This window comes from Lissotriton helveticus, chromosome 4_2, assembly GCF_964261635.1.
Source record: "Lissotriton helveticus chromosome 4_2, aLisHel1.1, whole genome shotgun sequence".
NCBI lineage: Eukaryota > Metazoa > Chordata > Amphibia > Caudata > Salamandridae > Lissotriton > Lissotriton helveticus.
Window position 1 is genome coordinate 116,575,298 of NC_136064.1, and position 27,855 is coordinate 116,603,152.

Below are 27,855 nucleotides of genomic sequence, written 5' to 3' on the forward strand. Positions count from 1 at the left end.
AAGGGACAGCGGCAGCCTACACCATCTGTCTACATCGTCAACCAGTTTCATGTAAGCCACTCCGTAATTTTCCCTGATCAATACCTCCGGGTCCGGGTGTAGTTTTATGCCTAAATACCTGACCGGATCCTCCGACCACTGCAGTGGGTAGTCCATGACAAATTCCTTTGTCACCGGCGTCAGCGGGAATGCCACCGATTTAGACCAGTTTACCTTTAGACCAGATAGGGCTCCAAACTGTACTACCTCCCTTAGTACAGGCGCGAGGTTAAGCTCCGGGTCCCGGACATACAAAAGCGTGTCGTCGGCGTACGTGGATATGCATATCCTGTATGTAGGGAAATTAATACCTTCATGGCTGTGGTACTCTCGGAGCGCACACGCTAGGGGTTCCGCTACTAGAGCGTATAACAACGGGGAGAGCGGGCAGCCCTGTCGAGTGCCCCTGCCAATCCCAAACCACTCCGTGACCGTATCACCAATTCGTAGCCTGGCCTTTGGTTTGTAGTACAAGGCGCCTATCATTTGTAAAAAGGTCTCACCTAGTCCCAGTTTCCTAAGTTCTCTGGACATGAAAGGCCACTCTACAGAGTCGAAGGCTTTCTCCATATCCAGGAATATCGCTAATGCCTTATTCTCCGGCTTCACGTGCTGCATCGTCCCCAGGACTGTACGAATGTTGTATGTGAGGTTCCTAGATGGGATAAAACCTGCCTGTTCCGGGGCCACCAGTTTAGGGGCGAGGAGAGCGAGACGCATTGCCAGCACCTTCGCATACAACTTAGCATCCACGTTAATCAAGGAGAGGGGTCTGTACGAACCGCATTCCGTGGGAGGTTTCCCAGGTTTGAGTATCGTTATGATGAGTGCCTCTCGCATCGTCAGGGGCATGGATCCTTCTAAGCATATGTCATCAAATAATGCTGAGAGGTAGGGGACCAGGAGTTCTTTAAACGATTTGTAGAAGCCGACAGTAAGTCCGTCAGCGCCCGGTGCGCTGCCCACCCTCATACTATCTAATGCCTCCTCTATTTCCTCCCTCTGGATGGGCATCATAAGGAATTCTCTTTGCGAATCAGACAGTTGTGGCATCTGGATATAACTCAGGTAGTCGTCTATTGCCCCATCCAGCCCCATCGATTTTGATTCGTATAGAGCGGAGTAGTACCGCCTGAATTCCCCCACAATCTGCTCCTCATCTGTGAGGGTCTCTCCCGTGCTCGAGACTAACTCGCCAATCAGCAGTGGCCGCCGCTCATGTTTGACGATGGATTTGGGCCCAGATCTTTTGACTGGGGGAGTGTGTGACATTGATCCACATTCAGTCCATCACTTGTTGTTTTTGCAATTGCCGCCCTAAGTGCGCTGGGGATGCCCAGACGTGGGTCCCAGGCACTCCACACCACTTGGAGTCAAGCTAGCCGGGCTGAAGAGAGGTGTTACCTCGAAACCGGTCCGGTCCTCGGATGCTTGATTCCGTTCTGGGAAGGACATGGCTTTTGTAGTTCGGACTGGACTGTTCCCATGGGGCAACAGGGTCAGAGCTGATTTGCATATCGCCATTGTCTAACCCAGGGTGGTGTGGAGTGCAAAAAAACGATGGATTTGGGCCCAGATCTTTTGACTGGGGGAGTGTGTGACATTGATCCACATTCAGTCCATCACTTGTTGTTTTTGCAATTGCCGCTCATGTTTGATCATCTTAGCCAGGAGAGAACCAGGCCTTTCACCCTCGCCATACACGCGGGCCGTGGCATATTTGCCCATGTGCTGTACCTCTCTGTCTGCCTCTGTGTGATATTCTTTCAACAGTTGTTTTATCTGTTCTAGTGCGTCTCCCTCTGGTTCCGCCTGGTGTCTCCCTTCAAGGTCCTTCAGCCTACCCTCTAAATACGTGAGCCGCTGTCTAATGGATTTCAGGACACTGGAGTGTTTGGCCATGGCTATCCCGCGTATGTAGACCTTAAAGGTCTCCCACAGCGTCTGAAAACTTTCCACAGAGCCCGTATTCGTCACAAAAAAGCTTTCGATTTCTTCCGCAAGCTCCCCTCGGTACACCTCGTCCAGTAAAGAGTACGGGGGGAAGCGCCACGTAAAAGGGGGGATTCCGCGCACCGGCGACTCCAGGAGCAGGAGGAGAGGAGAGTGATCAGACAGTGTGCGTGGCAGTATGAGACAGTCCCTAATGTTATTGGATAGCTGTTGTGAAACAAACCAGTAGCCTATTCTAGTGTGCAGGGCATGATACGCTGAATAGTGTGTGTACCCCCCTCTGGAGTGATGTCTACTGCGCCACACATCCAAGAGATCCAGGTGCACCATCTCAGTGCGGAGCGCCGTGGCAGCCGCCGACGGGCTCCTGCTCGGTCCCGCGGACCTGTCCAGATCCGGGTTTAGGACCAGGTTAAAGTCCCCGCCCCAAAGCATATACGCACAATCATACATTTTGCATCTCCGGGCCAGGTCTGTGTAGAACTCAGGTGAATCGTAGTTGGGCCCGTAGACATTCACAAGCAGCATATCATGCCCCTGCCCCCTGCATCTGCAAACGACATATCTCCCCTCTGGGTCCGACTCCAGTGACTGTAAAGTGAGTTTGGAACGCGGGTTCACCCATATTAGTGTCCCTCTCGAGTGTGTGGTGAAGCCCGCTGCAATACTATTTCCCGTCAACCCCTTGTGCTGTAACATCCTGCTAGTGAGAGGCAAATGTGTCTCCTGGAGGAGAGCGAGGTCTATGTTATGCCTGCGTAGGTAACTAAGGACCTTTCTCAGCTTCCTATAGTCATTGAGGCCCCTGACATTCCATGTCAGTGCTCTCAAGGGGGCCCGCGCCGTTTCGGACCGTGGTGTAATTTTCTCAACACCTGCCATTATATATAGAGTGTGCGATAAGGCTGCCCAGTAGTGTTATCCGTCGGTCCCTAGGAGCGAGAGTTGGCAGGTGACACAACAGATATTTGCCTATCCCAGACCTAGTGGGACTCCCCCAATTCTCGGATGGCAGCACCTCGGCGTTCAAACCCAATAACAACTGGCACTCAATAACAAACCCCAACAGTCCCCCCACCTCCCACAGCAGACCCACCCCAATTTGGCCTTGCAGAATCCCATCCCCCCCACCCCCCCAGCAACAAGTAGAATGTTCCCATTTGCACAACGCTCAGAAGAAGTAGGGTCACTGAGAAGACAGGGGTACGTGTCCAGTCTTTTCAAGTCCTCTCCCGCCGCCGACCGCCAAAGCGAATTAAGATCAGCTCAGCGTTTATCCGTCAGCCATCAGCCGTTTCTGCCAGTTCCAGTGCCGCCGTCTCGACTGCCGCCCTTTGACCTTCCTGTATCTCCTCCTGTGGAGGGCGACGCGGCCTGCGCCGTCGTTTCTGCTGTCGCCATTGTCCTGCGGTGCTGGTCTCCGAGGGGTTCCCCGGTTGCGAGTCTCCCGCTAGTTCAGGTTCCTCGATGCCTAACAGCCGGCAAGCTTCAGTGAGAGATCGAATCTGGTGCACTTTGTTGTTCAATTTAAATACAATCCTGAACGGGTGTCCCCAGCTATATGTGACACCGAGGCGTCGCAGTTCAGCAGTAATCGGTCTGAATGATCTACGCTTTTCCAGGGTGATGGCCGCCAGGTCCTGATAGAGTGTCGGCGAGTGTTCGCCATAGGAGACGGAGCCCAGCTGTCGCGCTTTAGTGAGAATCTCTTCTTTGGTGCGATAGTCCTGGACGCAGACCAGGATATCCGCTGGCAAGGCACCCGAGGCTCTAGGCGGTCCAGTCCGATGTGCTCTGTCTATCGTGATAATGGAGTCAGCCGATCGGCCCAAAATGTGGTTGAAAAGGCCTTGCGTGAACTTGAAGAGATCCGCCGTGTCCGGGGTGGGTTTTACTCCTCTAATTCGTATGTTATGCCTCCGAGACCTGTTTTCCAAGTCCTCCACATGGGATTGTAAGTCGACTTGCTGGTCATGGATGCGGATAATTTCTTGCTGGAGCGCTTCCATCTCGACGTCTCGGCCGTTGCTCTTCGACTCTAGATCCGCTACCCGCTCGCCGATGGCGTCCGTGTCTCGCCTCAGCTCTCGAATCTCTCCCTTCAATTCAGTCTTAAGTAGCTGGAGATCTTCCCGTAGGCCACCAAATAGTGATTCCAAGAAAGATCTCGTGACCGGCTCGTCATTGCTTGGGGGGCTGGTGCCCGGTGTGCCGGTCGTTGACTTAGCGGACGCCGCATGGTTTCCAGCGCTGTGAGGGTCCGTTTTTTTCTCCCCCACGGAGATGGGTGTAAGCAAGTCTTTAATGGTCCTGTCTTTTCGCACCCTGCCATTCGCCATACTTCCCAGGCCTGTCAGCTGAATAGTCCGGCGTGGACCGGGCCAGAAGCCCGTCGTAGCACCTGTAGATGGGCACCAGACGGTCCGGTGCTAAAAGTCCACCTCCCTCGCACCGCTGTCGGTCTCCTCGGCTCCAATTGCTGTCGCTGCTAGGTCCTGATTGCCTGCGTGCCCCCCTCAGATAGTGCTCGGGGCGTTAACCCAGACGTTGCAGTCCGTGTGGGAGAGCCAGTAACTGGGCAGGGTGATGTCTCAATATGGCAGTCCCCGGGGCACCTCACCCCAGCGGGCACTCCAGGTCACGATTGGGGCGGCACACACTGGGGGCCTCTGCACCAGCGACACCACACCTGGGTCTCCACACCTCCCCCCGGCCGTCTCTCGTTTCCTGCTGCGTAGGGTGGAGGGACCCCTGCTCCTCTCCAATGTCTAAGGCTGCGGTACACGCAAGTTCCAACCCGCACCCCCTTATGTGTGGGGGGGCAGACGTGTGACTGTAGTGAAGGCACGTGTGCCCCGGTCAGACGTGGCGAAGGGTGCTTCCCGCTCGAGCGGAGCTCTGACTGCAATCACGCGGCCCTAAAATGGCGGCGCTCAGTGCATAGATCACCTCCAGTGCCAGGGGAGGCTCCAAGGGTGGCAGTCCGCAGCCGGGGGGGTCGGCGCTGTGTTTAGCTGCTCACTGCTGACCCAGAGCCGCAGCCCGGAGCGTCGAGTCTCCCGGGGGGGGGGTTCGTCTCTGTCTCCCCCCTCTCCTCACCTCAGGCCGCTTCCCGGGCTCGACCGTCGCCGCTGCAATCTCCGTTTCCGCCATCCAGCAGTCGCATGTGTAGCCAGGGACCCTGGATATGCTGGTGTAGTTTCCCGGCAGGTCCGCAGAAGCCTCCACGGAGGAGCCGCGGGAGGCCTCGCACTCAATCGCGTGGGTCAGACCTGCCGTTTCCCGTCAGGGATGCCTCAGCGTCGGCTTTATGGCTCCGCCCCTCTCGGCCTCGTTTTCGCTGCTCCGTCCGCCACAGGTCCCCGTAGGCCGCAGTGTCCCGGCCTAGAAACGGTCCGAGCCCAACACAGCTGGACCTCAGCGCCGCCTCGCAGATGTCCGCACCAAGCTGGCAACTGGTCTGGGGTCCCAATGAGGCCTCTCGGTACCCGGGAGGGTGCTTTAGAAGCGATAAATCGGCGTTCGGCGGCGGGAGCTCAGCAGGACACGTCCGCTCACACCGCCATCTTGGCCACGCCCCCATATATAATGGCCACTTTAGTGATAAATAATTTTGCCAGTTCCTCACATCGCACCTGTGCGCGTCCTGGATCATCAATAGGGGAAGGAGGGGTGACCAAGGATTTAAAAATTTTGAAAATTTCTCTAGGAGAATTAGCGGCTGTACTAATTTTTGTCTGAAAGTAATTGGATTGAGTGATTTTGATCTCCTTTTTATACTTTTTTAAAGCGAGTTTATAGCTGGCCTTATCAGTTTCAGAATAATGTTTTCTCCACTGTCTTTCCTGTTGTTTACATGCTAGCTTCAATAGTTTCAAATCGGGCGTGTACCAGGCTTTCTTATTGTCCCCACTTCTATGAGATAGTTCAGTCTTAGGGAGAGTGAGGTCCAAAGAGGCCTCTACCCACTGAGTGAAAGACATATCGGCTTGCAGAGGGTCATTAGTAATTTTAGATGAGGTATTTTTGAGATTAATGTCCCAGGTTTCTACTGGAAGTTTGGACCAGACGCGACAATTTTTTTTCGCGAATGTAGCATGTTCAGCTTGCTTCTGTAAAGGCATAGAAAACAGTAGTAGTGAGTGATCAGACCAGGGGACCCTAATAGCGTTGTCATAACTAAGGGTGTTTACATTGGTATAGCAATGATCCAGGATATGTCCTGCAGTGTGTGTAGAGTCTGTAACTAGCTGCTTCAAATGAAGAATTTCCAGACCGGTAGTCAAATTAATGCAGGCCGGCGAATCAGTTTCATCTGCATGAATGTTAAAATCTCCTAAAATGGTAAAGTTGGAGATAGTGCTAGAGTAGTTTATTGCTGTACAAGAGAGGTCTTCGCAAAATTGGCCGTAGGGACCCGGGGTCTATAGAGCAAAACTCCAGAGAAGGTGCAGATGGGAGAAAAGGAGATAGCAAATCTAAGGCTTTCAGCTCCAGAGATAGAGAAGTTTTCTGTTCGACATCCTAGGATATTTCTAAATATGATGGCAATCCCTCCTCCCCAACCGTCAGGTCGGTCTTGTCTAAGTATGGCATAATTGGAGGGTAAAGCGCGTACAATGTCCGACTGGAGCCCTCATTTGTCCAAGTTTCTGTAAGGAAAAGTACATCTAAATCTCGTTCCTCCAGAAGCAACGCGAGCTCAGTCGCATGTTTTGGTAAGGAGCGACAATCAAGTAACGCCAGTCGGTATTTATCAACACCATCCCCCATGCGACATGGTTTATCGAGAAAGAGATTGTATCTACATCCAGTACAGGATTTAGGGGCGCAAATAAGAGCACCCAATGTGATACAATTAGGAGTTACACCCTTGTTTAGATTAAACAGGTCATTACGGCTGTACGTGAGAGCGGGTCCCACTTGTGACGCAGAGGTTAGCTCCGTGGCCCCTGGTCCCGGTCTGGCCCGGACGGGCAAAGACGGGCTTTCCTTAGACGCTCCTTTGGCACGATGTTGGCGCATCCGCATAGCGCGTCCGCTGCACGGACGAATGGACGTATGGTTAAATACTAGCGCCGAGTGCCTTGCGCCAGAGCAGCTAGACTGCACCCAACCTGGGAGATACCTCCCTAAGATGGCCGCCGCGTTCCTTCCACTTTGCCTCCCAAGATCGAGGCCGGACTGAGCCCTAAATCGGCACAGTCACTCGAGTGAGGAATAAGTGATTAAAAATGCCACCAAGGCCAAAGAAATAGTATAACACAAATTTTTAAAAATATTTTAAAATGATGCTGAAATAGAGTTTAGCTTGTGCAGGGGCAGTGTGTGTCTCCCGGCTTCCGCCTCAGGAGAATAAACGGGTCTCGCGAGCAGATTAGTTTCCCTGGTTAAATACTAGCGCCGAGTGCCTTGCGCCTGAGCAGCTAGACTGCACCCAACCTGGGAGATACCTCCCTAAGATGGCCGCCGCGTTCCTTCCACTTCGCCTCCCAAGATTGAGGCTGGACTGAGCCCTAAATCGGCACAGTCACCCGAGTGAGGAATAAGTGATTAAAAATGCCACCAAGGCCAAAGAAATAGTATAACACAAATTTTTTACAATATTTTAAAATGATGCTGAAATAGAGTTTAGCTTGTGCAGGGCAGTGTGTGTCTCCCGGCTTCCGCCTCAGGAGAATAAACGGGTCTCGCGAGCAGATTAGTTTACCTGGTTAAATACTAGCGCCGAGTGCCTTGCGCCTGAGCAGCTAGACTGCACCCAACCTGGGAGATACCTCCCTAAGATGGCCGCCGCGTTCCTTCCACTTCGCCTCCCAAGACCGAGGCCGGACTGAGCCCTAAATCGGCACAGTCACTCGAGTGAGGAATAAGTGATTAAAAATGCCACCAAGGCCAAAGAAATAGTATAACACAAATTTTTAACAATATTTTAAAATGATGCTGAAATAGAGTTTAGCTTGTGCAGGGGCAGTGTGTGTCTCCCGGCTTCCGCCTCAGGAGAATAAACGGGTCTCGCGAGCAGATTAGTTTCCCTGGTTAAATACTAGCGCAGAGTGCCTTGCGCCTGAGCAGCTAGACTGCACCCAACCTGGGAGATACCTCCCTAAGATGGCCGCCGCGTTCCTTCCACTTCGCCTCCCAAGATCGAGGCCGGACTGAGCCCTAAATCGGCACAGTCACTCGAGTGAGGAATAAGTGATTAAAAATACCACCAAGGCCAAAGAAATAGTATAACACAAATTTTTAACAATATTTTAAAATTATGCTGAAATAGAGTTTAGCTTGTGCAGGGGCAGTGTGTGTCTCCCGGCTTCCGCCTCAGGAGAATAAACGGGTCTCGCGAGCAGATTAGTTTCCCTGGTTAAATACTAGCGCCGAGTGCCTTGCGCCTGAGCAGCTAGACTGCACCCAACCTGGGAGATACCTGCCTAAGATGGCCATCGCGTTCCTTCCACTTCGCCTCCCAAGATCGAGGCCGGACTGAGCCCTAAATCGGCACAGTCACTCGAGTGAGGAATAAGTGATTAAAAATGCCACCAAGGCCAAAGAAATAGTATAACACAAATTTTTAACAATATTTTAAAATGATGCTGAAATAGAGTTTAGCTTGTGCAGGGGCAGTGTGTGTCTCCCGGCTTCCGCCTCAGGAGTATAAACGGGTCTGTCTGAGGGAGGATCAGTTGCTTCTACCACTATTGGGAAAAAAACACAGTTGATGGACAGAATGTAGAACAATGTCATACATTCACCCCAGTACAAGGATCTGGGCCTAAATCCATCGTTTTTTTCACTCCACACCACCCTGGGTTAGACACTGGCTATATGCAAATCAGCTCTGACCCTGTGCCCCATGGGAACAGTCCAGTCCGAACTACCAAGCCATGTCTTTCCCAGACCGGAATCGAGCATCCAAGGACCGGTTTCTGGCTATCAGCCTTCATTCAGCCTGGATAGCTTGACTCCAGTGGTGTGGAGAGCCTGGGACTCACGTCTGAGCATACCCAGCCCACTCGGGGTGAAAATTGCAAAAAACACAGTTGATGGACAGAATGTAGAACAATGTCATACATTCACCCCAGTACAAGGATCTGGGCCTAAATCCATCATTTTTTTCACTCCACACCACCCTGTGTTAGACACTGGCTATATGCAAATCAGCTCTGACCCTGTGCCCCATGGGAACAGTCCAGTCCGAACTACCAAGCCATGTCTTTCCCAGACAGGAATCGAGCATCCAAGGTCCGGTTTCTGGCTATCAGCCTTCATTCAGCCTGGATAGCTTGACTCCAGTGGTGTGGAGAGCCTGGGACTCACGTCTGAGCATACCCAGCCCACTCGGGGTGAAAATTGCAAAAAACACAGTTGATGGACAGAATGTAGAACAATGTCATACATTCACCCCAGTACAAGGATCTGGGCCTAAATCCATCGTTTTTTTCACTCCACACCACCCTGGGTTAGACACTGGCTATATGCAAATCAGCTCTGACCCTGTGCCCCATGGGAACAGTCCAGTCCGAACTACCAAGCCATGTCTTTCCCAGACCGGAATCGAGCATCCAAGGACCGGTTTCTGGCTATCAGCCTTCATTCAGCCTGGATAGCTTGACTCCAGTGGTGTGGAGAGCCTGGGACTCACGTCTGAGCATACCCAGCCCACTCGGGGTGAAAATTACAAAAAACACAGTTGATGGACAGAATGTAGAACAATGTCATACATTCACCCCAGTACAAGGCTCTGGGCCTAAATCCATCGTTTTTTTCACTCCACATCACCCTGGGTTAGACACTGGCTATATGCAAATCAGCTCTGACCCTGTGCCCCATGGGAACAGTCCAGTCCGAACTACCAAGCCATGTCTTTCCCAGACCGGAATCGAGCATCCAAGGACCGGTTTCTGGCTATCAGCCTTCATTCAGCCTGGATAGCTTGACTCCAGTGGTGTGGAGAGCCTGGGACTTACGTCTGAGCATACCCAGCCCACTCGGGGTGAAAATTGCAAAAAACACAGTTGATGGACAGAATGTAGAACAATGTCATACATTCACCCCAGTACAAGGATCTGGGCCTAAATCCATCGTTTTTTTCACTCCACACCACCCTGGCTTAGACACTGGCTATATGCAAATCAGCTCTGACCCTGTGCCCCATGGGAACAGTCCAGTCCGAACTACCAAGCCATGTCTTTCCCAGACCGGAATCAAGCATCCAAGGACCGGTTTCTGGCTATCAGCCTTCATTCAGCCTGGATAGCTTGACTCCAGTGGTGTGGAGAGCCTGGGACTCACGTCTGAGCATACCAAGCCCACTCGGGGTGAAAATTGCAAAAAACACAGTTGATGGACAGAATGTAGAACAATGTCATACATTCACCCCAGTACAAGGATCTGGGCCTAAATCCATCATTTTTTTCACTCCACACCACCCTGGGTTAGACACTGGCTATATGCAAATCAGCTCTGACCCTGTGCCCCATGGGAATAGTCCAGTCCGAACTACCAAGCCATGTCTTTCCCAGACCGGAATCGAGCATCCAAGGACCGGTTTCTGGCTATCAGCCTTCATTCAGCCTGGATAGCTTGACTCCAGTGGTGTGGAGAGCCTGGGACTCACGTCTGAGCATACCCAGCCCACTCGGGGTGAAAATTGCAAAAAACACAGTTGATGGACAGAATGTAGAACAATGTCATACATTCACCCTAGTACAAGGATCTGGGCCTAAATCCATCGTTTTTTTCACTCCACACCACCCTGGGTTAGACACTGGCTATATGCAAATCAGCTCTGACCCTGTGCCCCATGGGAACAGTCCAGTCCGAACTACCAAGCCATGTCTTTCCCAGACCGGAATCGAGCATCCAAGGACCGGTTAATGGCTATCAGCCTTCATTCAGCCTGGATAGCTTGACTCCAGTGGTGTGGAGAGCCTGGGACTCACGTCTGAGCATACCCAGCCCACTCGGGGTGAAAATTGCAAAAAACACAGGCACTCTGTCCATCAACTGTGTTTTTTGCAATTTTCTACCACTATTGGGAGCAATATATGTTTGTATAGTAACCCTCACACACTCTAGTTGGGTCATGCTTCATCATCAGGTTCACCCTGGCTCCTAAAGGCCTGGGTGGCTCAACCGTATTTCACGGAGTTCTTATGAGAAATAGCCACGGGGGTTAAAGATTAAAAACAACCACACACTCCAGGTATCCCTTTAACATGGAGAGATGGTGGATGTCAAAATAGAAAACGGGTGATTCCAGGATAAAATGCTCCTCTGACCCTATAGGTGCCAAAATGTAACAGCCAGTAAACGGCCCAATGGGTCCACGGCTTTCTTCAGGGCACAAGTAAATGATTAATCCCTCCCTGGAGTTATCAAAACAGTATGTCAGTTTAAACATTGTTTTAACAGCAAGAATACACCATATGGATATATTTATCCTTCAGGAAGTGTTCACATTTAAGATTTTCCAACCAGACCTTGGTGGAGTGCAAACTTCTCATGAGTGCAGAAAAACAGGGTGGTCTTATAGTCAAACAGTCATCAAAGATCCGACCCCCCACTGAGACCTACTCGGTTCTGCACAGAGACCTACTGCCATGCCATGAGGTATACTTCTGAACATGTGGATACTCTCCCAGAAAGAAGGACTGCTGTGCCGCTGAAGGGCTGCCACTCTGCTGGACTGCTGCCTCGGAAGAACTGCATTTCCTGATGTGCTGAACTGCATACTTCCCTCTCTGCCTGGGTGAGAAGGACTGGGCCTACACCACCTGAACCCAGAGTGACTCCATTGGTCTGTCTGCTTGGTTCCTATTCTGAAGTCTCAGGGACACAAAAGACTTCCAGCACACCAGCAACAGTACCTGGACTCGGTCATCTGTGTGGCCTGCCCTGCCAAGTGGTGCCAAATTCAACCCTGGGCCCTTGGAAGTTGTATTTTCTGTGCTAGACTTGAAAAACTATGCATCGGCTGTGCGGCTCAATGATGACACATCATCTACATCCAATGTGATTCGACGATGAAGCATCTGTGAGTTGCGTGTGACACATTGCCTCTGAATCGTACGCATCCTCAAACCAAGGGACTTTTCCAGCTGAACAAGGGTGGTCTCTGTATTCATCCAGCAATCAATCACAGTGGGGTTGAAATTTCAGATTTGACCCGGTCAAGCATGACCAGGAAGTCACAGTTGACACCTTAACCACATCGCTGCTGATGAGATTCTTCTCCTGTGCTGGACAGCAATAAAAACGGGTGTGGTCATGACGAGCTCAGCTCGTCATGAGCAACTGAGAGGTGTATACCATGACGAGCTCAGCTCGTCATGAGCACCGAAGGGGTTAAGCTTTTAAGTACTATAATTAAAAAAGTTCTTTAAAAATCATAACCTCAGTTCTTCTTATTGGATTTTGGCTGTTTCATTCAATAAATTAAGTTCTATTTCTCTAAGCAGATGTTGATAATTTGTGTTTCTATCTTTTTACTGTTTTACTGTTTCAAGTGTTGCACACATACTTTACACATTCCCTCTAAAGTTAAGCCTGCCTGCTCTGTGCCAAGCGACCATAGGGTGAGCCTAGGTTAATTTAGAGTGTACTTATGACTTACCATCAATAGGATTATGGTTCCTTATTTGGACAGGGTAGATACTTGGCCAACCAGAGACACAATTTCCAACAGGGTACTCTGTGGCAATGTGGCCTATGCTCAGTCCACCATTATTTGAACAGAGGTAAAAGGAATGCACTTTCCATATGGCGTACGCTATGCCTACCACATTCCGATCGTGGATAACGGTGTGAACTGTGAACCCCGTGGCCTGGAGTTAGGCACCCTGGCCACCTCTTGTAAACCTTCCTAGAAAACAGATTTGAGCGTTTTCATTTGATTTAATGGCAAAAATTCAGGAGTCTTCTCAGATGTTTACATTTCTTGTTAAACCAGGTACTAGGGATGTGGGCATTCTGCTGAGTGAGTGAGGGACATAACAACAACATAATATGGCAAAATGCGCTTAGAAAAATGAATACGTGGAACGCTTAATGATGTGTAAATCAGGGCTAATGACAGTTAAAATATCAGGGAGGGCAGCTGCTTGCCTTTATTTGAGATGGCACGTATCAGTAGATAGATCGATATACCCAATAAGGGAGAGCAGGAGGGGATCAGATGGATGCCTACCACTGAGTGCCCACATGCTGAGGCACAATGGGTTATGTTCACTCTCTGTTCTTTCCATAATGATCATGTAATTGAAATAGGGTCTAAGGCTCAGCTCAACTAAAATTAACTCAATACTACTCATATGGTAGGGTTTGTTGAATGTAAAGATCCACTTTGTGTCAGAATTAGTCCAACTATTAGGGGCCCGACCACTGGTTCTAAAGATAAAGGCCCTCATTCACAAGCCCTTTGTACCACTGATTTGTCACATTTTAGATGCACCGGTGGATCAGAGTGCTTGCCCATATTTTCAAGGCCACCCTGTGTGACTTTTCATGGCCTCTTTCATGCATTACGCTGTGTGAAAGGGGAATTCCATGGTTGTTGCTGTGGGTTTTCCAAAGCAACATCCACGGAACCTGACACACTCCCAGATTTACAGAGTATGGTAAACCTGGGAATGCATCAGAATCCTAAGCCTCCCATAGGATTGGTGCCACAAGGAGAAACACTTTCATTTCTCCTCATTTTTTACCCTTTTTAAATGTGCTGCAGAATACAGCACACATAGCAAGGAGCAAAACACCATAAATTGTTATTTTTTTTCGTGCAGGAAGGTGCCCCTTAGTGCAGAACAACAATCATACTAGGAATGCAGGCACACTTGCACCATGGCACAAGGGTGTCTTTGTTGCGGCATTGTTGCTGTATGTATGCCGGCGTAGGGAAGAAGGACAGGAGTATTGGATACAGCACATTCCTGTCCTTTCTTTTTGACGTATGGCAGGGCAGCTGGAAGACTTGTCACACTGCTGTGCGTCAAAATGTAGTAAATGAGTCTTCAACTGTAAAGCATCCTATGGCCACCATTTCTCATCCGCCTTATAAGCTAATCTAACACCATCTCTATCCAGGGGCTCAAAGGTGATGTTGTCCCTTGAAAGAATTAGAATGGATTAACATTGGTTCCATTCCAAGTAATCCTCAAGAAATTGGACAATTGTCGATGCCAGATCACCCTTGACACCTCCAGCATAGATACACTAAATTTCTTGTCATTCTCTTTTTGAATGCTAGGATCTCGGTGTCGAGATGATGAATTTTACAATCCAGAGAGGCTCTGAACCAGAGTGTTAGCCCTCCAGAGGGTCTCCCCAGCAAGATTGGTTTTGCTTGGATGTGGAAGTTTAAGACACCTATATCACTCTTCTTGAAACAGACAAATGGTGTGCTTGTCAATGAACTTGCTCCAATCAGGTAGGGCTATTTTTGACTGAAATCCAACCACATTCAATGAGATGAATGCTGCCAATGGCAACTTGTGCACTATTGTAATCTTGCTGAAAGGACTTATCGGAACCAGGGTCCCTTGAGTGGATATAACAACATTAGTATCTAGTGAGCATGCCAAAGCATTGTGTTGTTGGGAATTCACACTATGGGTTTTCTTAACGCTATACTCAGTATGATGGCCTAGGGATGGCTCTTAGCCTGAGGGTTCAACAAGCTAATATCAGATTTTGGTGAAATTGGGCAAGGAGTTGATTATTGAATTCTATATGGGCACATTCAATCTAATTCATGCATAGAGAAGATCCAAGGGCAGGGCATGAGATTTTACAAGCGGTGCTAGAGGACCTGTTGCCTGCCCACTGATACTTAAAAGTAATGTTTAAATTATTAGAACAGGACAGTTCTATATGTTCATAGTTCAGAATTCTTGGTTTGGGTCTTTTGGGGTGGAGGATGTCATCACAAATAACTGAGCAGTGTGCCCTCAGGCATCAGATCCAGTGAATGGCTTTGTTTTTTAAAGAGTCCTCCACTGCATGCCTTATATAGGAAGGAATTTTCTGCACATTAATCATAGAAATTGAACTAGTAGGGGGAAGCACCTACTACTGGTATTAGTAAAGGCCTGGCGAGGTGTATTGCACATAAGCCCATTACTGTTTGAGCTGCCAAGGAGAACAGCTCTTGTGCGGGCATTAATAAACTTTGATTGTTGGAAAGTGGCTATGTATCTAGTTGGCCTATGTTCTCTTGTAGTGCTCATGGCTCAAAAGCCTCCATGTAAGTTTTTTACCTCATTTCACACAAATATCATTAGAAGTTGGCAATGGGTCATTGATAGAGTGACTGGGCTTCCTGTTGCCAGGAAGCCATGTGCGCCCTCCCTCCCCTTAGCCTCTGGATACCACAGTCTGACTTGTGGGTCGCAGCTTCAGCCCCCTCACATCTAGGCCATAACAGACAGCAGGACACCAGTGGGAGAAGACCACACATGGGGCTGTGTTCAGGGTAGGATCAGCCTAACCTCTGCCTCACCGGAGATTTTCCATGTAGGCTTGGACCAAATTTACCGATGCTGCCTGAAGTTTGCATTATTGGTCCAGCCAGTAGCTAGCCGGCCTGATGCAGCACTAGATGGTACCAGGAATTAGGCTACTGGGACTAAACGGTCAAGTCCCCATGTCTTGTGCGATCTGATGGAGCCCCTCTTGGGTCAAGTCCCACATAGTTGATGGGCGTGATACAGATGCGACGATGAAAGGCAGATGGGCTGGGGCAGCTCATCGGAGTCCTCGAGAGATAATGAGCAGCTGGGGTGCAGGCCAGCTTGTTGTCAGGTGGCCCGTCAGTTTCATCATGAGGCCCAGCTGCCATGTTTCTGTCCGTGGTTCATGCGGACACCACTGATGAAGAGGGCATGGATGATGACGGTACCCACCTGGAACAATCGTCCAGAGGGCAGCCTGGTAGTCAGAAGCACTCTGACCTCTAGTGTTCAGCTCACCATCTGCAAAATGGAGGGAGAAGGTAACCTCAACTCTTGGTGGCTTGAGGTGAGCTGAGAGTCTGCTATCCAATAATCCTATTGCTGTCCATGCCTATCTTTTCTTACACTGCTTTTGTAAATTTAAATATATGTCAAAGGCAAAAATGTCTGTGGTTCAAAGACATTTGTCCTAAGATTGGCAAGTCCAGGAACCATGTTAATGAAAATAAAATCTGCATTTATTTGTTTTACCATAGCATGGGCTCCATATATCATAACGACATCGATAGATGAGATGGATTTCACTTCACTGCAGTGGGGAACATGATCTTCCTTAATAATGCAAGGAAGGTATCCAGTTCTCTGTATAATTAAACATTACACACTATAAACACAAAGGATCGTGTCAGAGCCACTCTATTGCAACATTATGTGATTCATTTATGTAATTACTTCCTTGTTTTTATATACTGACTGCAGTGAGAGTCTTGCAACCTACCTCCACCCCTGTATTTGTTTGACTCTCACAAGAAGCTTATGCACCCAAACATTTAACATCTCAGCAATCCTGCTGTGTGGGACTTACTGGAGGTAACAGGAAGGGTAGCTGGCTCCCAAGGATGTCTGTTGGGGCCAAATACCTCTCCGGTTACCTCCAGTAAGTCCCACACAGTGTGATTGCTAGAATTTTTTTGAAAGGCATGCCCCCTTTCTTCACCATTCTGCAAACATGGATCCTCACACAATACTGCTTGGGGGATGAAGTCTGCTTTACTCATGAGGGATCTTGGGGGCAGGAAGTCCTCCTGGTACCTCTTGTAAGTCCTACACAGCACGATTCCTGAAAGTTTGTCAGAAGCCCCACCCCCCTTCTCCACCACTCTGCAAGCGGGACTATTTCTTAAATAAATCTAAGGGAAACAAGGACGTTATAGTTAGGAATATGAATTTTAAAAAACCTTAAAAATTCACTTAGAAAAACAAAGGTTACAGGGACATTATGTTTAGGCACAGGTTTCCCTCATACAAAACCAGTGAAATTCAGCTGTTATAGTAAGCTGAGTTAATCAGAACTCGTGCCCACAATACACTGCTTATGACTTCACATATTACATCACTCATGACATGGTCAGTGACATCACCGATGAAAAACTGTTTTTAAATATGGTGTACAAACAATGGTAGCTTCTTTAAAAGAGACAGGTTGTACACATACACTCCATGACCCTGTGGAAGGCTACAGCTGAAACCTGTTGGTCTTTCATTGTTCTGTTTGTTAATGATGAATATATTGTTAAAAAACATTACCTCAATGGATCCGTGTTGCTTGTTTCCTTATTTTTGCACTCTGGAATGAGGACGGAGATCAGGGAGCGTTTTTAATAATTTAATAGATGTAGTGACCAGACCGCACAGAGCGAGCACCCGGAGAGGAGACAGGAATATTTTCCCAATCTCATTTGTAGGGACAGAACAAAAATCCTGCCTTAGCTATACCCACATCTAAGAGACATTGAAGGTAATGCACATGTTCCCTTGTGAAAGGAAGTGAAATGAATCAGGCGATCAAGTGCTGAGCAGTGGAAGACACCAAGGAGGTGAGTATGCCACTAAGGCAGAGCGAAGGAGGCCATAACTATTTGAGTCTCAGATGAGACATTGGGAGGTTTTAGAATCACTGACTAGCCAACATTTCCCTGCTGCTATGCGGAGATGGCACAAAAACATATTAAAATGTGGAGAGGCAAATTTCTTTTGAGTGCAAGCAAAATCAGAGTATGAAAGCAATACTTAAATGAAATTAACATCACAACAGTAACCGATTCCGGAACGCAGGCTCAATCCAGTACATCCAGTAAGTACATGGACAGCCAACCAGGACAGGTAGGTTAGTCATCCTTTCTTTTACTGGTGTTTTTGCTTTCAGGGGAGAAACCAAAAGAAATTCTGCTACGTTTGTGTAATTGATCTCACCGTGCTCGGTGGTCTGAACGGACTCGTTGAAGAATACTGGTGCAAAGAAGTGTCAATAACGTTCCAAATAATGGTGTTAATCCCACACCTGTTGGAATAGAATAAGCCTTTATATAAGAACATTCGGGTTAACAGTAGTGCTGTTTCTAATTTTGCAAGGTATTCTACTAACCGTAGAGGACCGCATACTTCAACATTATTGGTTCAGAAGTAATATCAGTGAAAACTTAGATAAAGGTACATTTGCTGTGGTTGGTTTTGAATTATGTTTGGGGAGACATAACTAAGTTGCCAAACTCCAGACAAAATAGAGTTTTTCTATTTAGCCTTGTTATAGTCGTTTAAGCCACAGTGAACTAAAAGTGAGCTACATGGAGAATTTGACTCTTATGAAGCCTCATTCAATGCTGTGAAAGACAGCATTGAGAAAACTATGTTTCAAGTGTATCTTCAAATGTTGAGAGAAGAGATTGAACAAGAAGAAAACATTGTTGCTGAGAAAGCAAGAGATAGTTTTCAGAGCAGTCAAAGTGCAGCACCTGGAAGTCATGATTTTCCTGGACAGGCAATCATTGAAATGAAACTATAATAGCTATGAACTAAGTGGAGAATACAATGAAGCAAGTAATACAGAGAATTGTGGATCTGAAAATACTAAAGAAGGAATTGAATACAGATCAGAAAGAAATTATTGAAGAGGATGTTTAGTCCATGAGAAGAAAAAATGTGCATATTATACATATACACCTGTTCTATTTAATCTAAGTGGTCATGCTGGACCTGGAAAAAGCTTATTTATTAAAGTACTGACAACAGATTCCAATCTGTTGTGTGTAGTCATTGCACCAATAGGCACCAATAGGCTTAGCTGCTCATAATGTTAAAAGAGTAACCCTTGAATGATTGTTAATGCTGCCTGTTGAACATGATAACAAGTTACAATACAACACATTATCTAGTGATGATGACCATGAAGTGGCAAGCGTATTAAAGAAATATAAGCTACTAATTATTGATGAAGTCTGTATGGTGTCTAACCTAATGCTAGCTTTTATACATTTAGGAATGCAGCAAATATTAAAAACTGACTACGATTTACTTATTGAAGGAAAACACTTACTAGTCTTTGGAGATCTGCCACAACTAACTCCCATAAAAGAACAACCTGCATTCAAGAAACTACTATATATTGAAACAAGGAATTCACTAGGAAGTAATGGAATTGTACACATTTACAAAACTTTCAGTACAAAGAGTTAATCCATTTATGCGCAAACATCAGATATGCATTATGCAGATATAGTAAAGGACTTAAGAGTGGGAGTCCTCACAAAATAGGAAAAGACAGTATTGCAAACCTATCTCATCAAAAATATGTTTCCAAGTAATGTTTCAGCTATGGAGTAAAGTACACATGTGTTAAGGGAGAGAAGTGTATTGTTTGTTTAATTCCAATTCTTGAGGTGTGAAGTAAATTCAATGAACAAATATTGCAACTGGAAAAATAGGAGAGCAAATGATAAAATAGAACATCAAGGAGTTACAGTGGTACTAATAGAAAAACTGCAATGAAAATTGGATAGTTTAGAAAATTCTGTGTTGAAAACTGCAGGACTAGCAAAACAGTTACATATCTGTAAAAAGTGTCATGTAATCGTACGTCGTAATTTAAATGTTGAAGAAGGGCTAGTGAATGGTGCAATGGGTAAAGTTATGAAATGTGTTTATTATCCAAAAAGAATTGAATTGGAATAGTTAGCCATAAAATTTGGTGATATTGCTAAAGTTAGGCAGATTAGTAGATGCGTTGTACGTTTCCTACTTGTGAAAGACTCGTATGCCCAGCGAACGCAGTTCCCAGTGTCTTTAGTGTATGCTATTGCTATTCACAAATCGCGAGTTTTACGTGTAGATAGAGGTCTTGTTAATATTGTTAGTTGTGTATTCAAAGAAGGAATATCATATGTTGATTTGTCACAAAATAGAAAATGATCTGGTTTATTTCTGATTGATTTTGATGAAAAGAAAGTAAGTGCTGATGTGAGCTGTGTAATGGAGTGTAATAGCTTAAGAGCACAATATGCACCTCATTCAGGCATGTATTCTGTGGTTCAAAAATAAATACTGTGTGTAAAACAGAAAAACAGTTTAATAGAAAGATAAACAAAAACAAAATCAACAAGAAGGAAAGAAAAGAAAACTAGACCACAATGAGGAAATACGAGGCTATCACTTTGATAATAAATCTGGAATGAACTGTTATGTGGAGGTAGTGTTAAATGGACTATATAATTTGCCTCATTTTACAAATTATATTAATGAAAAGGTAGAAAAAAGAATGTCTCTACAACTGTGTAGAGTACTCAAAGAATTAAGAAGTGATAGAAGTATTATACATTCTGCTACCGGAATGAGAAAACCCACTTCAGTAGTGTGATGATCTGGAAAACTACTTTATTAGTAAGGTAGAGAATACCTACAAATATGTTCCCACCACTACTTGCTATGTAAGTCGAGAGGTGCAGATGAGCTCCCCAGGCCCTTCACTCTTTTCCTTTACTATCTTATGCAGAACTACGTAACTTCAGCAGTAAAACCAAATCCGGTTCACCAGCTGACCCACTCATACCTGACCAGTTCCAGGAATTTCAGGAACACCTCTTAACTATTTGCTGAAAGCTAATAAACTTGGCACTGTTGATGGTGCTGGTATCCACCCCATGGAAACATGCCAAAGTTAACACTCTGCTGAAAATACCTACTCTGGATGTATCTAAACCAGAAAAACTTTCATTCCATCTCCCTTCTTCCCTTCCTGGCTAAAACTACTGATTCCTACATCAATTCTATATTAACCAAATTTGTAGTGGCTAATGAAATCCTGGACTGTTCTCAGAATGGTCTTAGATCATATCACAGCACGGAATCAGCCCCGTTTGCAGTTGCTGAACATTTGCCGGGCTCCCTAGATGAAGGCAACACCTCAGCTCTGATCCTACTCAATCTAAGTGCCGCGTTTGACACAGACTTGCATGAGATACTGTAGCAGCATTAACAGGAGATAGGTATTGGAATTTCCATCCTAACCTGGCTCCCGTCATTTCTCTCCGAGAGATAATTTCAGGTTGTTTCTTCCCCTTAATGCTCTCAGGTGCACATAGTATGTCATGAGGTATACCAGGGATCGCCTCTGAGCTCCACGCTTTTTAACATTTATATACAACCTCTTTCAGTGGTAGCAAAAGACAGGGGGCTCTCATTAATATGCAATGCGGATGATATTCAGCTTGTGATTTCCTGATCTCCCTATCCAACAACTCTAACGAGACTCTGTTCAGATTTCACAATGACATGATGAGCATTGCGGATTAGATTTCGAGCAATTGTCTGCAGCTAAATGGTAACAAATCACATATTCTTCTTTAAGGAAGAGATACCCATATATAGGGGGCCATCATTGGTGTCCCGCCTCACTAGGATCACCGCCTCTGACCAAGGAGGGTGTAAAAAAGTCTAGATGTCTGTGTAGATAGTGCATTGTCCTTTGAAGTGCATATGAAATCAGTGGCAGGTGTTTGTTTTGGACTTTTATGAGGAGTTAAGCCTTTACTTGGGTTCTTTGACTCAGAGACATGCCAGATTATTATCCAGTCCACTATGTACTCTAGGTTGGACTATCAATCAATCAATCAAACAATTTATAGAGCACGCTACTCACCCGGAGGGTCTCAAGGCTCTGGGGGTGGGGAAGGGGTCCGTTACTGCTCGGAAAGCCAGGTCTTGAGTTGCCTCCTGAGGAGAGATGGTCCTGGGTCAGTCGTAAGTGGATGGGGAGGGAGTTCCATGTCTTGGCCGCCAGGTAGGAGAAGGATCTTCCTCCGGCGGTGGTTCTGCAACTGCGTGGTACGGTGGCGAGGGCAAGGCTGGTCGATCGCAGCTGGCGGGTGGGCGTGCAGAAGGTGAGGCGGTTGTTGAGGTACTTGGGTCACAGGTCGTGGAGAGCCTTGTGTGCGTGGGTGAGGAGTCTGAACGTGATCCTCTTGCTGACGGGGAGTCAGTGCAGGTCTCTCAGGTGGGCGGAGATGTGGTTGTGGCGGGGGATGTCCAGGACGAGTCGTGCGGAGGCGTTCTGTATGCGCTGAGTCTTTTCTGCAGTTTGGCAGTGGTACCTGCGTAGACTCTTTGTATCTGGGCCCTTATAAAACGGGGATCAAATGACTTCAGAGGGCTCTAAATTCATTCTTAAATTGCACTGGTTCCCACATTATAGATAATCCACTTTAAGACACTATGCATTGCTCACAGACGTCTTACTTCCCAATCACCCCCTATTTTATCCAAATACATATTTCCATACATCCCACGTCATGAGCTAAGCTCATGGCCCTTTGGAACACTCTCCCAGTGACCATCAGGAACATCCAGAAACACTGGGCTTTCAGAAAGGCTGAGCAGACTTGGCTATTTCCGACCTAATACTCAGCCCAGTCTCTCCTCCCAAGATATGACCTGAAACTAGCGCTGGGATGCCCTGTTGCTGGGGCAGCCAAACGCTTTACAAATTCATTAACTTAACATAACATAACATAGATAGTATATACATGATTTGTAAAGTGCATGGATAGTTCATAAATAATTGTTTAAGTACATGCATAGCACCTAGATGAGTGCATGAGTAATGTTTTAGTGATTGCATGACTACTTGGCTGTTGCCCATGTGTTTTTGGTTCAGTAAAAAGGTAGTGCCTGAATGTTTAGCTAACTACATGGGTAGTGCCTGGAAAATTCAATGAGTATATCAGTAATGTCTGGCTTATTCAATGGGTGCGTGACTAATGACTGAGTGATTGCACGACTCCATTTTTAAACCTTGAGAGATTGCATGAAAGTAAGTGTACTGCTGGGGTGATTGTATTAGTTCAAGAGTATTCCCTCAGTAATTAGATGAGAACATAGCTACTGGATAAATAACACGTTTACTACTCTCTGCTTAATTAGATGAGTACATGATTAGTACCTGGGTTCATGCATGTGCCTCAGTATTTCAATGACTGCATGGTTTGTGAATGTTTGCTTAGATGAATGCATAGCTTCTGAACAAGTGAGACACTACCTGCATAGTTACAGCCTTCTTACTTAATTAAATCTGGGTGATTCCATAATTGTATTGTATTTCCTACATAGTTGAATGGCTACATAATTTCTGCCTGCATTATTGACAGAGTACATGTGTTGTGTCTATGTCATTGAATAACTCCATGGATACGCAATAACTGATTTGATGACAACCTCACTAGTGTTTGCCTGATTGCATATGTACCTGACTACTTCCTGACTGATTATGAGAGTATCTTCATTACTGTTAGATATCTGACAGTTGTGACTATAAATCTGACTCATTGGTTATCTCCTTCTGTCAATATCAAACTGCCAGATTTACTATGTATGTGCTTTTCTACTAAGCTATCTTTGACTGACGTCTGGATATCACACTTGGTATATAATTGCATACATGACTCTCTCGCAGCATACATGCATCCGTAGGTGTCTAAAATGGAATACAACATTTTAAAATCTTTCAAAGCGCAAACCCTTTATTGAATACCATTTCTCAAAAACTTTTTCTGACTCTAAAACATATATTTAGTATTTTCCAAACAAAAGGTATATTCCAAATGAAGCTAGCACAAGAACTCAAAAGGCATTCTGCACTATTAATCCTTTTCAATTTTAAACAAACCATGTTCAAAGAAAAAACACACTCCCACCATAGACATGACATTTTCCCCAGTCTTAATGAACATAGATCACCTTGTACACATATATGCAATTTCCTAATAGATGAATACCTTCAAGCCATCTTTCCAAAAACACATTCATCACTGGATATATAACTACACAATGTCTAACAGTATACATAGCTAGCTGCAACCACAAGAACTATATCTCACCATGCAAAAATATGCTAAATGATCATATAAGGTAAAAAACACATTGACAAACATGCCCCAATATATATCTTACAAGTATTAATTCCTTTAGTTTTTGGGGATCTTTGCCACAACATCACGATTTTCACGGACACGTGGTGAAAACAAAAAACAAAAGCAAACATTCAATGACCACCAACACATCAAAAAATAAATGTAACATTGTCCAACACATATTACTACATACATAATTCTTTCAAAGCATGTTTAAAGTCATATTGTTTTACTAAGTGTCTTTAAAAAATGTCTTTTAGACCTTGTTTCCATTTGTTGCTGTTATTCTGGATGTTGCAACAACATTGTTAATTGATACAATTGCGCCTTTGCCATAAAGCGAAAACACATATATGCCCACATATTACAGTATTTTATACACTAAGGGTTTATTACTGTTCACTTCAAACTCATGTTTTCTACTGTATTTCTAGAACAATGATCTCTAAAACCTATTTTCCATTTTTGCGGTGAGGCAGGAGATTGCGATGACACAGATGAGACTGCACAGTGTTCCACTTTCAGGCTTTAATTTGGGAAATCTGATTTCACAGCCTAGGTATAAAAATGTCCAGAGTGTGTATTCTAAAATAAGCGCTTGTGCACCAAGCATGTTTTGCTAATATGTTTTTCAAAGTTGAGGTGTATATGTTTTTTTAAAAAGATTAATAGAGCCCAAATCCTGAAATTGATGTGGACAGTCCTCTAATCAATTACTTGTAAGATAATACATTATCTTATATTCAGCATAGAAAGCTGGTGGCTACAAAAGACAGATATATTTCATATCATAATGATATTGAAGTCATGAGAAACAGCAGACATATGCTGATGTTCCAGGGCTCATCCCCTCAGTAAATCCCTCAATCTTAACTTGGTTACGCTATTCATTTTTGCCAGAACTGTATTTTCTGGACCTTAGATTTCATTTGTTTCTCTTTATGGAATTTTAGACAAATTGAAAGGAAAATAGCAGCTGCTATGTTTCAAGCTGCTTGGGACCAGCATGACCCAGCACTGATTCATACTGTTTGCCTCTGCCCTGAGTTAACAGGCCTGGGACTACAGCAATCATTTATTATTGGACTGGCTCTTAGAGGGTGTGTGAAAGGGCAAGCTCCTCTGTGATGTATATGGATTATGCAAAGGAGCTGCTTCTTGGTCAAATGATTCAATTATGTATTTGATGTTGTTGTAATAATTGTATAATTGTTATTGAATCATAACCTGAATACTTAGTTCATGACTTTTTTTAAATTTCTATTTTAGGACCATGACATGTAAAAAGTTATTTTACTCTTCTATTATTATGATTAGTTTTTGTAGTAACTTTCATTACCTATGCAAAATAATTTAATCAATATGCCTTTCTTGTCAAAATGCTAAAAATTACAACTAGTCTTAATAGTAGCTTCCATAATAAATCATTAACATTTGGAAATGTAACTCAGGACAAAGTTTCTTTGGAAGGATTGGTAGATATATGACAGTCAATAACATTGTTGAATGCATACATTTTAAGTACTTCAACCATCAGAAAAGGCATGTTTAAATTTGCCTATCTGTACACAATACACCTGGACTCTTTTTAAATGCTGGTGAGTAGACATCTTACATAGGCCTGTGTCATTTTTCAGTATTATGACCCTAGCTTAATAAAGACAGAGGAGAAGAAGAGAAGGAAGAGCATGATGGGGCAGTATCTACTGTTCCTTTGTGGTGGCTGCAACACAAGTATTTGACATAGAGACACTCTTACCACTCATACAATAGTAAGTATAGCCAGCAAGTGGGTGGGACTACGTATCTATGTCAGGCAATATTAACATCACTGAGTTTCTCTGCTGCCAAAAAAGTTATACAAACGGTACTGTCTGTGGATGAGCAGGGAAATGAGTAAGACTTACCTGATGAGAAGAGTTTGATGTAATTAGAAAACATCTGAACAACTGTATCATCGAAAAAGGCAGATTCAGGTGTGAAATATCTCTCCTTCATCTTTTGTGGATCATAAAACCTTTCATAGAGCTCATTGAGGTTCAGATTAGAGGCCATGTTCTCTGGTGTAGCTTCCTCCTGCCTCAATTCTGGGTTAGTTGCAGTCATGCTTTATAGCCAGAAATGTTACTTTTAAATAATCTTCAAAAAAGAGGGAAATGTTTACTTATGCAATTTATCAAACTTCAATTTCACTGTTATCGTCAGAGTCAATGGCCACAGGGCTAAATTAATATTTTTAGCCTGTGGCTGCTTTTGAGTTTTTACTTTTTCCAAGTGCAACACTTTCACCCACGACAGAAGCACATGTCTAGAAGGGTATGACCATGACATCAAATGTGGTTTGCCTGGTTCTCAGGGAAAGCAGCTAATGGCTCAATTTCTTAAGACACTTACAGATTGGTAAATGCTTCCTGGTCCCATTAATTTTTCGGCCCCTCTTTAGCAGTGGATTCTTAAATCCAGTGGGGCCTGTAACTGTAATTACTAAACTCACCAGAATTATGAGATCCACTGGAACACTCCAGATTTGTTTACGTTCCCCTGGAGATGTCAGTTTCTCTGAGCATCCAAAATCTTTGCTTGAAACCTGCAAAGAAATAAGGAACTACCATGTCTATTTGATGGAGAATTACTAAATCACCAATAGTTCTCCAGTTATAAGGTCCCAATATGGGTCCCATTTACAATCCTCCAGTAATTTTGTCCCCTGGCATTAATGATACTCCTGGTAAAGGTAATTTTGGGGGCAGGTTTACCCGGAAGATTTCCATCCAGTGGCGGCTGGTGACATTTGAAAGAGGGAGGGCGTAAAATAATTGTGGTACTCCACCTACGGGGGGTGGGTTTGGGGGTTTCTCCCCGATGAGAACATTTTGAATAAAGAGTGTACAAATGGTGCATTTTCAAGCAAATTTGAAAAAGCAGGAAGGTTAATAAAGCAATTGTGAATCTGCTCTAACAAAGATAGTGACTGGCAAAACTGTCAGTCTAATCTGATGCATATCAGATGCCGGCCTACCACATGTTCTGTCCATCTGTGCCACTGTGTGCTATTCTTTCACAAGTGGTGGTTTATACTAAACTGAGCTAGTATTCCTTGACTTTCACGAATACAATTCCTGCAGATAATGAAACACTCTGAGCCCTTAATTCACTTCGGACGCAAATTACCAAGTAAAACAGAGGATATGCCTAGTATATGTTCCTGTTGTAGTTACTTGAATGGCTCTTACCTTCTGCATGTGAATAGTACATCTTTTTGTATTTTGTATGAGCAGTATAAACCTGCTTTATCATAGAAATAGTACGAAGAGGACCATTTGCTGCCAAAGACCCCTCAAACCTTCAGAAATGCAGAAAGTATTGAACTACTAACTTGATCATTCGCTTTGAAAGAGCAGGAGGCTGAAAAGCTACCTTTGGGGGGCAGATCTCAAGGAATGCTTATTAAGAAGTGCAAAATACATTGGTCATCTGTAGACAGAAATTAAATGCTCAGATTTCACCCTATTCACCTTAACAGATTGTGATAAAAATAAACAAATGTGGCACAAAAGGGAAATGCTGGAGAAGAAAACACTTCAGATGTGCTGCACGATTTCAATATTTGTAAGGACAAGTAATTTACAAGAAAAAGCAGAATAGCATCCTATTTATTCCGCAGTCTGACTTTAAGGGGATGGAAGAGGCGCCAAACTCCAACACGAAGCCTCAAACATTTCATTACCGGAGACATTCACTCCCTGAATGCAAACACAAGTGAAGTGCATTGCACGATTAATTCCTATTGGTAGTAATAATGTGATCACGCATGCCCTCTGTTTTTGTCTGTGAAGAAGTACGGGACAGTACCATCCTGCGAATGTGGATGTGTTCAAATACCAATGTTCAGCATTTCAAAGCGGTAGTTAGTGTAGATGGGCCAATAGAGCAAGAAAGCAGAACATTTGGAGACA

General features: G+C 45.2%; 1 protein-coding gene across 1 annotated transcript in view; it reads right to left on the reverse strand.

Annotated features, from left to right (window-relative positions):
* LOC144752068 (nicotinamide N-methyltransferase-like) overlaps nt 1–25,954 on the reverse strand; it is an 85,344-nt gene extending 59,390 nt beyond the window's left edge. Inside the window, exon 1 of the mRNA XM_078640019.1 lies at nt 25,807–25,954. Coding sequence (XP_078496145.1) covers nt 25,807–25,954 — 148 coding nt within the window. The remainder of the gene's footprint in view (nt 1–25,806) is intronic.
* Between the last annotated feature and the right edge of the window lie 1,901 nt (nt 25,955–27,855).